The 13995-nt window shown below is 33.7% G+C and overlaps 1 protein-coding gene across 2 annotated transcripts in view; it reads right to left on the reverse strand.

The window, feature by feature from the left end:
* Nucleotides 1–13995, reverse strand: part of GRID2 (glutamate receptor, ionotropic, delta 2) — a 1454036-nt gene that overhangs the window by 248542 nt on the left and 1191499 nt on the right. For both annotated transcript variants that reach the window (XM_004681119.2, XM_004681118.2), the window contains one exon: nucleotides 13105–13243. In XM_004681119.2, coding sequence (XP_004681176.1) covers nucleotides 13105–13243 — 139 coding nt within the window. The remainder of the gene's footprint in view (nucleotides 1–13104; nucleotides 13244–13995) is intronic.

The following is a 13995-nucleotide window of genomic DNA, read 5'->3' on the forward strand; positions in this document are numbered from 1 at the left end:
TGCCACACCATGTGGTCACCTCCGGGGCAGGCGGGAATCGAACTCATGCAGAAGTGGCTTTAGCTTCTCAGTGCAGTGCTTTAACCTGCTGCGCCACCAGGGAGGGCCCAGGATTTCTTTTATTAAGGTATTTATGTGAATACATTGTTATCCATTATGTCAGATGCTATTTAAGGAGACAACTTGTCTGTACAATTGATATAGTTGAATAGGCAATAACATAACTTAATTCAAAATGTAGAAAAAAATCTGTAGAGTGAGAGAAGGAATGGATCATATTTAGCTATGGAAAAGTAAAGTAAAAAAATGAATTTGTATTTGCTACATTATTTATTAGCAGAAAAGAGACCTGAACATTTAAACCTAGGTCTCAAGTTTCATTGTCTTATTCATTAGTGTTCTGCCAAATCAACCTGCCACCAATGTAATTGATTTCCTTTTTCTTTTTGTTTTTGTTTTATATATTTTTACATCATTCTTCATTTTTACACATTGTATGCTTTCTCATCTTGAGTGTAATCCCTTGAAATTCCCACCACCAATTCACCCATACACCATCATGATTTTATTGAGGAAATGTTTCATTATAATATTACATGTCTCAGGCATCTATCATTATATATCAGTGTGGAGATATAATACCATATTCACCACTAAACGCTCAGTTCTATCTTTTACCATAAAACTGAACACTTTTGCACAATTTGCTTTTCCTCCTCCCTCCTTCCTTCTGGTGATCATAATGTGATTTATTGTCTTGTTACCTTTATCACTATGAATTTCACAAAAGTAAACTCCATATGCAAACCATCTTCTTTGGAATGAGTAAAGAGAATATTATTTAGCATAGGGCACATACTCCCAAATATATTCATATATCTGTAGTAGATAAAATTTATTTATCACACTGACATCAAGTAAGGAAGAAAGTAAAATGAAATAGAGAAGAGAAAGGAGCAGTTAATAGGTTTCTAAGCTTGGAAGACTAAGGTTGGGGAAGAAAATTTTTAATTAATTTAGAATGGTTCAGTTCATCCAGGAAAAAAAAAAAGAGAGAGAGAGAGAGAGAGAGAGAGAAAGAGATCATCTTAGGAGTTGAGAGAGTTTATTATTTTGCAAACTTTTTGTCTTGGTGAATTAGTGTAGAGCCCATACTAGTGCTGATAATAACTTTGTTCCTGGGAAGCACAAATAAGAGGGGAACAACTTTTAAATAAATGTTCCCTGAAAGGTGACTTTGAAAAACCAACACCTTAGAGTTTTTTTTTCTTTTTTCACCAATAAAGGAAGACAAAATCCTGTTTATAACATCTACATGCCTATGTACTTATAAAATATCCATCACTGTAGTATTTAAGTACTTTGACAAGTAAGCCATTTCATCACTAAGCATCACAGAGCAAGGAGAGTGTGTCCCTGTGTCTGCACGGCCTGTGTGCTCTGAGGTAGGCCTGCACAAGACTGAGGAACTGGGCCATGAAAGCAGCACCACTCAGGCCCTGCTCACTTCAGTCACCTTTACTTTGGCTACTCCTAATAAAGTGTGCAATTCCCTTCTGAGAGCTCTAAAATTGCCTCCTATTGGAAGGCTATGAGAGTGTGAGGGAGAGTCTAAGGAAACCTAGACAGCATACAATTTGGGGCTCCCTGGCTCCTTGTGAAGGAACAGAATCAAGAAATAACTTTCACACTTCTTTCTGATTTTTTGTGATACGTATATACTAGTCACAGTGTTCAAACTTTCAGGCCAAATTCTAAGAAGTCTTTTTCTGATTAATTTATTTTATGAACATTTACTTGTAACTATGTGTTCTGCAAGTTATTATATAAAGTACTGTGTTGAATACAGAGGTGATACAAATTAAATTGAAGAACATACATATATTAATTTAAGAAGGTAAAATCAGTAGTACAATACTTCAGTATAAAACTAGATGCATTTCAGGATGCAAACAAGGTCGTTGTGAAGTGGTTTGAAAAAGGAAAACATCAAACCTAGTTAAGCCTGAGGGAAAGTCACAGAAAGGTAGTACGTGTTAATGTTGTGTAATTTAAGATGAGTTAAAGGAGAACATTTCCCTGACAGATAACTGTCCTGAATCATATTCAGCGCCAGTTACTCTCCATAACAGCTTGTTCTCACCAATAGTTAAGAAGGGATGATTAGAAAACAGAACCATTTTATTGAGTCCTTACTCATGCTTACATTTAGATATGGCTTACAGACAAACAGGTTGTTTTCTATTTACACTCAGAAAGTATCTAAGTCCCAGGACAGATAAAACACCCAATAAGCTGGCTGGGCGGGGGACACTTATTTCAGACATAATAGCAGTAGCAGTAGCACCAGTAAGAATCTTTGAGGGTTATGTAATACAAAAGAAAAATAAATTTAGTGTATGAAATTGTGGAAAATTATAAAAAAAAAACTGATCATTATTGACACCTCCAAATATGGGGGTGAAAAGGAGGGAGAACAGTGTAAGACATCCATGTGATCTCTGAAAGAGCAAGAAGAAAACCAGAAGGAAGTGCGAGGTGAGACTTGTTAAGGAGTGGTGCCATTACGCATGCCTTGTTTAGTTCATTCCTTACAATAAATATATGCATTTGAATCAATTCTCTTTTGTCCGATGAGGGAATGAGAATTAAAATGATTGCAGAAAATGCATTTAGCTAATCAGTGACAGAATTTGTGTACACATTTGCTTAAATCTATGGTCTCGGGTACATGTTTGTAGGATACCATTAACTTAGAAATATCTGGAATTAACTACCTAAATCTAATTCATCCATCAATTCTTTCTGCAAGTTATTTTTAAAATATCTTATACTTACCTTTGTGGGCTTTATTGATTTACTTATTTCAATCCAGTATTGTTATATTTGCTAATTGTAGATAATAGCATTTAGGAAGTTATATATCAGGCATTCAATTTATGTTGTGTATTCTTATAAATACTCTGTGCAAGATATTCTGTGAGGCACTAGGGTTACAAAGTCTTTGTTTTTAAGGCCTGTACACTCTCAAAAGAAGAGACATGGATAATTACTAATTGTGCCTAGACAAGTGAGAAAAGACTCACCATTTCAAGGAGAGAAGCAGCATGCAAACTCCAGAGATATAAAATTGTCCTTCAAGTGTTTGGCTTAACTGGATCATGAACAAGTGTGAGAAGAGGTTAATTTGTGCCAGTAGGAGGAAAAAAAAAATCAGCCTGGATCATTTTTTGAAACATTCCATATACTTTGTAATGGAATTGGATTTTATTTTGATTGGAAGAGGTAGTTTTCATGATGTATGAAGGTAACCCCATACTGTGAAGATAAACTTGAATGGTGAGAAAATGGATAGAAGAAAGTAATATGTGAGGAAATAGAAAAGTGAATAAGCAGCAAAGCACTAGGTAGGGAAGTCAGAAAACTTTTTTTGCTTTTAATCAATAGGATGGGGAACATACAAGAAGATAAGCAATAAAGGTAGAAAAATGGGAAAGAATGAATATAGAGATTCTCTATCTCATTTAGGAAATAGTTTGTTAATGAAACTATGAAGAAACAAATAAATTACTGGTAGAATTTCCAGGGACAGCCAGATAGAGATAACAGAGGGAAATGCATAGGAAAAAAAGAAAAAAATAATAAAAAATCAAAGACAAGATTATTGAAATTAAGTGTATATGTCATTAATCATCCTAAATTTGAATGGCTTGAACTCAACAATTAAGGCATAGACTGAAAAAGTGGGTTAAAAAGCTTTAGCCTTCCCTACTTTGTATGCAAGACACTCATTTAACACCAAAAGACCAAAACTAACTAAAAGATTGGTGTAAGGTCATACATGCTCAGAGTCCATAGAGAAAAGAAGGAACTGTTATTCCATATCGGACAAACTAGACTTTTAAATGTAAAATGTAATCAGAGGCAAAGAAAGACATTATATAATAATTAAAACAATAATTCTTCAAAAAGATGTAACTTTTATCAATCTCTATACCTAAATAGGTACACTAGTTATATAATACAACAATTAAGAAACCTAAAACAAAACATCAGTAAAAATAAAAAAAATATTGGCAGTTATCTTAAGAGAACAATGCACAAAGGAATCGATGATTCAGGCAGACATGTAACAAACAAATAAAGATCTTAAATGAAGTGTTGTACTAGATAGATCTAATGGTTATTTTATCAAACTTTCTATCTCAAAGGAACTGAATATAATTTCTTCTCAATTGCACACAGAACATTTTCAAGACTAGATCATGGTAAAAAAATGAACAATGATGTAAAATATATACAAATAAATATTTATTAAAATAAATAAATAATAGACCATATACTGGGCAGAAAACATTTCTCAAAAATATGTGAAGATAAAAATTAGATAAAACATTTACATAGACACAATAACATAAAGCTAGAATTTAACCACTGAAAGAATCCCAAGAGTACAGCAAAGCATTTTAAAGACACTAAACAATCTACTTTTTAACATCTGGGTTAAAAAAGAAAAAGTGAAGTATCTCAAGACTATTGGAGATGAAGATATAATCTCAAGTAAACAGTCTAACTAAATAGTGAAAGAGTTAGGGGAAAAAAGATAAAAAATATTATTATTTTTTATTTCAAACAGAAATTGTGAAATAGAAAACAAAAATATAGTCCAAGGTTTTGGTGCAACCAAGAGTTGGTTCTTTTGAAAAATAAAATCTACAAGGCCTTACATAAGCTTACAAAGAGAGAATACCCAAAATAGAATCAGAAATGCAAGAGCCAAAATTACAAAAGATGCAGAAATTTATAACATCATAAGGTTCCATTAATAGTATCTTTATGCAAATAAATTAGACAACTTAGAAGAAATAAACATATTTCTGAACTCAAACAACTTCCCAAAACTGAATAAAGATGTCATAGACAGCTTAAACAGTACAATCACAGGTGCTGCAGTTGAAAGTGTAATAAAATGTCCCCTCAGAATGAAAGTCAAGGACCAGATGGCTTCTTCAGCCAATTATAACAAACCTTCAAAGTAGACTTAATATCTATCCTATTCAAACTCCTCAAAACATTTGAGGAGGCAGTAAAACTTTCTAACACATTCTATGAGACCAACATTCTCCTGATGCCAAAAACAAAGAAAGACAGTGAGAAAAATGAAAATTATAGATCACTATCTCTGATGAATACAGATGCAAAAATCATCAACAAAATCCTGGATACAGCACAACTTTAAAAGATAGACCCGGGCCCTCCCTGGTGGCGAAGTGGGGTAAAGCACTGCACAAAGAAGCTTAAGCCACTTGTGCATGAGTTCGATCCCCGCCTGCCCCAGCACATGGTGCGGCAGACCTCTCCTGACCCGCCCACTGCTCCCCTCAGTGTACTTCGTGGATCTGCCTGTTCTGCTCCCCACTCTGTCTCTGGTGAAGCCGCTCACCCTTCGCATCTCTGGCCTGTACCCCAGTTCTGTATGAATAAATAAATAAATCTTTAAAAAAAAGAAATTATGGGATATTCACTGAATTGAATACTTCAGTGATCTGAAAAAATATTGAGACAAAATCACTGGACCTTGAAGTGATCATATTAAGTTAACTAAATCAGAACCTGAAATACAAATACTAGATGATTTTATTCATCTGTGGAATATAAATCACAAAAAGATGCACAGGCAAAATGAAGTCAGAATAAATCTTTCATTCAGTGAAATAATTTATCCATTACCAGAGGGAACAGAGAGGAGGAGTTGGGGCTGGGAAACTGGTATAGGGGGCATTGGTATAGTGGTTTGGTGGATGATGAGTGAAAAATGTGAACATATGGAAGAGAAATAATATAACTTCAAATTTAAGTCAGAATGTTAAAAAAAAGGACATTCAAATTTGGGGGGAAAAGGAGATAAGTAAATCAGATTAAATGAGTCAATTAGAAGAAGAATGGAAACTAGACTTTTGGTGGCAAAAAATACATATTTTGTTTTATACAGATGCTGGTTTAAAATGTTGTATACTTTCTTTGTATGTGCTAACATTTATATAATGTTATAAACCAATGTTAATAAATTAAGAAATTACATAAAATAAACATTTGTTTACAAACTGATCTATATGGTATGAGTGAGCTATTGGGAAAATAAAATTTAACAATAAGTGGCTAAAATGAAATGTCAAACAAAAATGAAAATTAGAATAAGTTATCTGTATTATTTCTTATTAATAATTTTGTATATTAATTTTTGTGATAATGAATATAACTCTTATAAAATAAGCAAGTAAATTTGCAAGAAAAAAAGAAAATGAACATAAGAACTTTCAAGTAAGAAGATAATAGGATATCAACGAGGTACATGAAAAGATGTTTAACATCAGTAGCCACTAAAGAAATTAAACTCAAATCACAACAGTATCTGAATACCTACTTAAATAACGAAAATTAAAAAAAAAATAGTAACAATAGCAAAGGATGCAGAAAGACTGAATTTTCCATTCATGGTTGGTAGGGATGTAAAATAGTGTCTACAATTCTGGAAAATAATCTGACAGTTTTTTTTTTTAAAGATTTATTTATTTATGCATACAGAACTGGGGTACAGGTCAGAGGTGCAGGGGCAGTGATAGGATTCACCAGAGACTTAGTGGGAGCAGAACAGGCCCACTGACTAAGTGCACTGCTGAGGGGAGCAGTAGGCAGATCAGGAGAGGTCTACTGTGCCATGTGTGTCAACTCCGGGGCGGGGATCCAACTCATACGGAAGTGGCTTTAGCTTCTTGGTGTTGTGCTTTCACCCACTGCACCAACAGGGAGGATCCATAAAAAAAACGAAATATATTCTTACCACATAAATGATCAATCACATTCCTGAACATTTATGTCAGAGAGATGGAAATATACCTATAAAGAAACCTGTACATGAATGTTCTCAGCAGCTTTATTTGTAATAGCTAAAATGTAAAAATAATAAAGATGTCATTTGTTAGGTAAATTGTTAAGGAAATTGGTGTAACCATATCATGGACTACTACTCAGCAACAAAAGCAATGAATTAGATGTATCTAAACATGTAGATGGGTTTTAAGGCCATTATACTGAGTATATAGCCCACATACTATAAGATTCAATTTAACTAAAAATCTTGACTAAAATTCATGTTTTCTAGTAGTGAAGAAAGTTGAGGAAGAAGGGATAGTGTGATTATAAAGTGACAGAATGAGAGACATTATTATAATGGTTTACAAATTATCTCTCTATTGCAGTGCTGGTTAAGCTTTTTGCACAGATAAAATGACATAATGCTAAACACACATTCTAACCACATCAATTCAGTGGTTGTGAGACTGTTCCAACATTATCTAAGATGAAACCATTGGGAAAATTTGGTGAATGTGTCTGCAGTTTCCTGTGTATAAATTATTACCTCAGAATGAACAGTTAAAGTTTGTTTAAATATTAGAATTTATTATTACATGAAGATTATGGATTATGAATGCTTTATCCTTAAAGCTGTGTTGTGCTTTCTTATTTTCTCAAAATAGTCTTATACTAGTTTTATCTGAAGAAGAAGAAATCTAAATTTAATAAAATATGTGTTTATAGATGGATAAGTCTTAAAGTAACTAACAGGGCAAGATGGAGTCCATAAAGTGAAACCCTGAGATACTATATTTTGTGTTTGAAATGTTATTTAATAGAGTGAGTTATCCTCATGTAAGTACCTCTTTTCTCCCCTGTCCTCATCCTCTCATATTTTTTTTGTTAATAAACTGAGGTAATATCCCTGTATTTACTAGAAAGGTAGCTATTAGCTGGAGACACAAATTTCTAAAACAAAGTTTCTCTTAAATTAACCTTCATCCTTTAAATAAGAACATATGTGAATTGGATTGTAGAGAATAAAATCATAGTATTGAGATGTCATAAAGACATGTATTTAAACCCCTTTCACAACTTTCAGTCCGCTCCCATATTTCTTCTTTCCCATTCATCCATCTCTTTACCAATAAACTGTCTTTCTTAAGTGATGTCATTTTCCATTGTCCCCAGGAAAGATTCCAAATTTCTTAACAAGTGTTATCATGCCCTCCAAGTTGTGGTCCCACCCTCCTTTTATATTTAATTTTCTGTACTCTCATTTCCTATCCCAATTCAAAAAGAAGATTAACATATTCTTACAATCTACCAGTTGCTAGGTAGGCACTGTCCTAGGAGTTTCATACGTCTGCTGTTTGTGCAAATGTACACTACTAATACCTCTTTAGTCTATTGAAGTTTATCCTTCAATATCAAGCTGTTAGAAGACATAGAAGAGAATTTCTGTAATACCAGCTAGCTTCTTTCCTTCTACCTCCAAGTTACTGAGTAAAATCATTCTTTCCATTATGTTCTGTATTCATTCTACCCTCCAACTAGATTGTGACTCACAGATAACATTGCAATATCTTTAGAGACTACATGCCTATCACAGTATTTAGTATCTATAGGTCCATGCATAAATATACAGCTTGTTAGCTATATGAATACAGCTTACATATGTATTAGGCATTTTTATAATTATATATCAGTACCCCCTCTATTTTGCAACAACAAACGATTGTTGTTGAAAAACAGAGATGCTGTACTTCAATCATCTTGCTACCTAATAAACTTGTCAAACTTGTCTTGTTAAAAGACAAAAATTCAGAGCACTCCCGGGTGACGCAGTGGGTTAAAGCACTAGGAAGTTAAAGCCACTTCCGCATGAATTCAATCCCTGCCAGCTCCAGAGGTGATTCACATGGCGTGGCAGACTTCTCCTCATCTGCCCACTGCTCCCCTCAGCAGTGTACTTTATCAGTCAGCCTGTTCTGTTCCCCACTCTGTCTCTGGTGAATCCTCTCACTGCTGCTGTACCTCTGGCCTGTACCCCAGTTCTGTATGCATACATAAATAAATCTTAAAAAAAAAAAAGACGAGTTCTGCTTGCCACGACCCAAACAATGTGCATCCAATAAATAAATCAAGGGTAATCAGATTTTAAACTGGCCTGCTACACCAGTTCTTCTATCTTCTAACACCTACCTACACTTAAAGGTTCTTTGAAAAATTGTACTGTGAGATTCCCCCTAATAGTTATGTGTTTATTGCTGCCCAAGGGAACTATGGTTTTATCTAGAGGAAGAAAAAATGCTACTATGTTAAGCAGAATGTTTACCATAAGAAAAATTCAAGACAAGCTGGAAGACTTAGAGAAGAGTTTCTCACAGGGATGCTACCTTTCCTGAGCACCCTAAGATTCTATATTTCTCATTCCCTTTTCTGTAACTTGTATACTCAATTGTATTATTAAGTTTGTTTCCTTTCATTTAGAGACCATTAAACACCAACTATTCTCCAAGAGAGAGAGCAGCAGGCTCAAACACCTGTTCCCACAACCTTGGATTCCAGCAAAACCTCTCTACAGAAATAGCTGAGAAGACTAATCCAGAAGTTTAGGGGAGAGCGCTAGAAAGGCAATATTCCAGGTCCCTTAGATAGGGACAGATCTGACCACCGCATCCAGTGGCATTTACTGAAAATGCCACCCCCATTCAAATTTCCAAATAATATTGGACTACATATGGGGGAGGGATTGATGTTAGACAGTGCAAGTTAACTGGAGGGAGGCCTGGGATAATTAACAAGATATTAGATTAGAAATGGAAGCTTCTCAAACCAAAGCCAGGAGTCAGAGTTAGGGGCAAAGAGAATTAATGAGTCATCAGCAAAACCTGACCATAGAGTTACCAGGAGGAGAACATAGTTGTGATAGGTTGCCTCTGCCCCTGATGGGATATGAAATTAAATTTGAGTTTACCTTTTTTGCAAAAATTTCACTTTTTCTTTTTACTAATGGCAAGTGACAAACAGAAAGCTAGTTGCCAATACATAACTAATTTTGAAAAGGAGGTGAGAATTTTAGAGAATGTATTCAGCTTCCCAGAATAAATACAATGAATTTCTCCTATCAAACTGCAAGTTTCTCTTAGTGCTCTGTCCTATACTGGCCACTTTACTTCTCTCTATCACTAAATCTCTAGCCAATTCTGACCCTCATACTCTAGAGAAATGCCTTAGAATTTTGGAAATGAATATGTTGTTTGTGTAAGTACGGTACAAAATTAGGTTACAGAAAAGGAATGTTGATAAGCATTGCTTCATGTAGTTATGAGCAATTATGAATAGATATGATTAAAAGCATGACACTGGATCTTAATAAAGTTTTTTTTTTGTCTTTTATAAGAAAACTTGATTTAGAATTTTCCCAAGAAGACTTTATATTTTTACAAATAAAACATTGAATGTTTGCAACAAACATTGCAGGCAATTATTTTACCAACACAACTCAGGCATGAAATTAGTTAAGTTTGGGGAGAGCAGTAGCTAGCATTCTCACTCTTTGGGCTCTGATTTCCCTTTTCAAAATTAGTCTATAGATAAGATTTTTTATAGCCTTCTTTGACTTATAATAATGTGAGTTAGCATTGAAAGTGATTTTCTTTTCATCAAAATGGGAGCAGAGGTATAATCTGTACTTTTAGATTTATTTTGAGAAATATTAATATATATAATAGACTTAGCATCATAAAAATCAGAATTTATTATTATCATCATCACTGTTTTGCAATTTACTTTATAAAACCATTATTTTATTTAGAATTTATGTGCTTCAAAGTCAAACGTGAACTAAATAGGCCGTTAGTTTTACATATATTCAAAATGTGATAATTTAAACCTATCTAGTAAGAAATATATTTTATTGAGAAGTAAATAAGTGAAATAAATTACTCCTTTATTTTTTTTATACTGCTTTTTTATCTCTCTTGCATGGGATATTAAAATTATATTTTTAATATGTTTTCTATTGACTGGAAATATTAAAGCAGTTTACCCCTAAATGATACCAGCTTTATATGTAATTACGTCATCTCAAGAGATATGTTCCATAATTTACTTAAAACAAGCAAACTTTTCATGTTTTATTTACTCAAGTCATTTGAGATTTTAAGAATCTCATCCCTAACAACCAATAAAAATCTAACTCATTATTTATAAAGCTGTATAAGGAAATATAAAGGGGAATTTGTGTGATTGAATTTAGGAATCAAAGAGATTAATGACTAGTTTTTAATCAATCACTTACTAGCTGCATACTTTGGGGGATGGTTACTTCTCAACTCCAGTTATAAAATGGATTATTAACTGGATATGTTTCAGAAGATAGTTCTAAGTAATAAGTATGCCAATGTATGTCAAATATTTAACATGAATTCTGATATTTTTTGAGTATTGTATGCATGTTTATTGCTATGTTCATAATTTTGCTTATTTTGTTGACTTTTTTGGCTGGGAAGTGATAACTATTTTCATTATTCTTTAAAACATAATTTTGATGAGGTTATCAGTTTATGCTTTCCATGATCTTTAATCTGCTCTATTTATAACATGCAATACATAGAATTGTCTATCAAGGAAATAATTTGAAAGAACGTGAAACTTCTTTAACAAAAAGATGAGAGAAATTGGAAATTCCATTTCCATTAGTGGATGAAACAGTGACAAAACAAGTTAAATACTGGGATTTCAGTTTGTACACCAAAAACAAGTGAAGAAAAATACCTTACTTATTAAATAATTCATTTGTTCTTGATTTAATTTTAGTATTGCTTTTATGAACTTCATTTGCTTATTTTTTGCAAGATAAGAATAACATTTCTGTTTTAAGGATTTTTTTATCACTAATGAAATTCCTTGATTGTCAGATTTTTGGAGAAATAAATGATATTCACATTTAGAAAATTCAGACTACATTGCTTTAGTATAAAACTTACTGAATATATTTTTTCTAAAACAATATATTGAACATTTAAAGACAGAGCACCCAACGCCACAATAGTGAAGGCAAAGATAAATAGATGGGACTACATCAAGTTAAAGAGCTTCTGTACAACAAAAGAGACATTACTAAAAACAAACAGAAAGATCACTAATTGGGAAAACATTTTCTCACACAAAAGTAGCGATAAAGGACTGATCACAAAAATATACAGAGAACTGATGAAACTCAACAAAAATAAAGTCAACAACCCCATCAAAAAATGGGCAGTAGAGCTAAAAAGACACTTCTCCAAAGAGGAAATGCAGATGGCTAATAGGCATATGAAAAAATGTTCAACATCACTCGTAATAAGGGAGATGCAAATTAAAACCACAATGAGATACCACCTCACTCCAGTGAGAATGGCACATCTTCAAACAACTAGCAACAACAAATGTTGGCGAGGATGTGGAGAAAAAGGAACTCTCCTGCACTGCTGGTGGGAATGCAAACTAGTACAACCACTATGGAAAACTGTTTGGAGTTTCCTCAAACTGCTAAACATGGAGCTTCCCTACGACCCAGCAATCCCACTCCTAGGTATCTACCCAAAAGACACAAAAACACTGATTGAAAAAGATACTTGTATCCCCATGTTTATTGCTGCTTTATTTACAATTGGAAAAACATGGAAGCAGCTGAAATGCCCAAAAGTAGATGACTGGATTAGAAAGATGTGGTACATATACACAATGGAATATTACTCAGCAACCAAAAAAGAGAAACACATGTCTTTTGCAGCAACTTGGATGGAGCTGGAAAAGATCATGCTTAGTGAGATAAGCCAGAAAGAGAAAGAAAACTACCTGATGGTTTCACTCATAGCAGGAGTATAATGGACCAGGCGAGAAAATAACAAAAATAATGAACAACCATATACCAGAGACATTCTGTGGGAGTGGAGTGGGGAATGGGATCAAAAACGGGGGGGAAGAGGGGGGAGAAATGCACGGGACTATGGTGGTGGCACAGGGGTGATTTGGTGATGGGAAACCCGCGGGGATTACAATCGAGATGGAAAAAAAAATGTGCAAAATGATGAAAAATAAACTTTGAAAAAAAAAAAACAATATATTGAACATTGTGTTCTAATAAGGCATAAATTCCATGCAGTCCTGATCTTATAGCATGAAAGTACCACAGTAAAACTGATTGTGGTAATTAGTAGCTGTTGAATACTTTAAGAGTGGAGCACATTGACTACTTACTGGATGGAGCTTTCAATCCGGGTTATAGTGAGAAAAGCAGCAAGGTTTGCTGTATAAGATGAGATGACAATCAAAGCAAATAGCCACCAAGCCCCCATCATCATTCGGGTAGCCAGGGTTGTGTAGGGGACCTCTCCACCTGAGGAAAGAAGAGAAGAAAATAAAAGAACATCAACAAGTAGTTATTGAAAATATGAGGACCTATGATCAATACTCAATTAACTTTTAACTAGTGAAAAATCTTAATAACATTAGAACATATCTGTGTATTTTATTTATGTTCATCACTTCATATTTAATATTCTTTTATAAGTTTATATGACACTGATTCAAAAAGAAGCATCATACATATTGAGTATAACGTTTAAATGTCATTTAAATGATTTTTTTCAAATCTTTTGTTGAAAACTAAAATTATTTGCCCTTCATTATAAACACAAATACTTTATTTGCAAAAACTTGATTACCATCTATTTAAGTGATATTCATAATATTGTGCTTATAACTCATCCCTTTTTAGATTTCTAGTCTATAATTTTAATTAAAATATTATTTATTTATGCACATAAGAACTGGGGTGTAGGCCAGATGTGCAGAGGTTGGGGTGATGGTGAAACAATTCACCAGAGATAGAGATAGGACAGAACAGGTAGATCTATTGCAGGCAAGAGAGGAGAGAACTGCTGTATCAGCTGAGTCAGTTCTCTGGCTGCGATCAAACTCATGCTGCAGCGGCAGTCCATAGTTTGACAGAGCTGAGACTTTAGCTCCTGCACCACCCTAGAGACCCCTCTAGTTAATAAATTTAAATGATAATTTTTGGTTAAATCTCTAGAATCATAGCCAATCAAAGATCTTTAGATCAAAAATATTATTTCATCACATTTGCTT

Source organism: Condylura cristata, unplaced genomic scaffold, assembly GCF_000260355.1.
Source record: "Condylura cristata isolate star-nosed mole 26May11 unplaced genomic scaffold, ConCri1.0 scaffold00012, whole genome shotgun sequence".
NCBI lineage: Eukaryota > Metazoa > Chordata > Mammalia > Eulipotyphla > Talpidae > Condylura > Condylura cristata.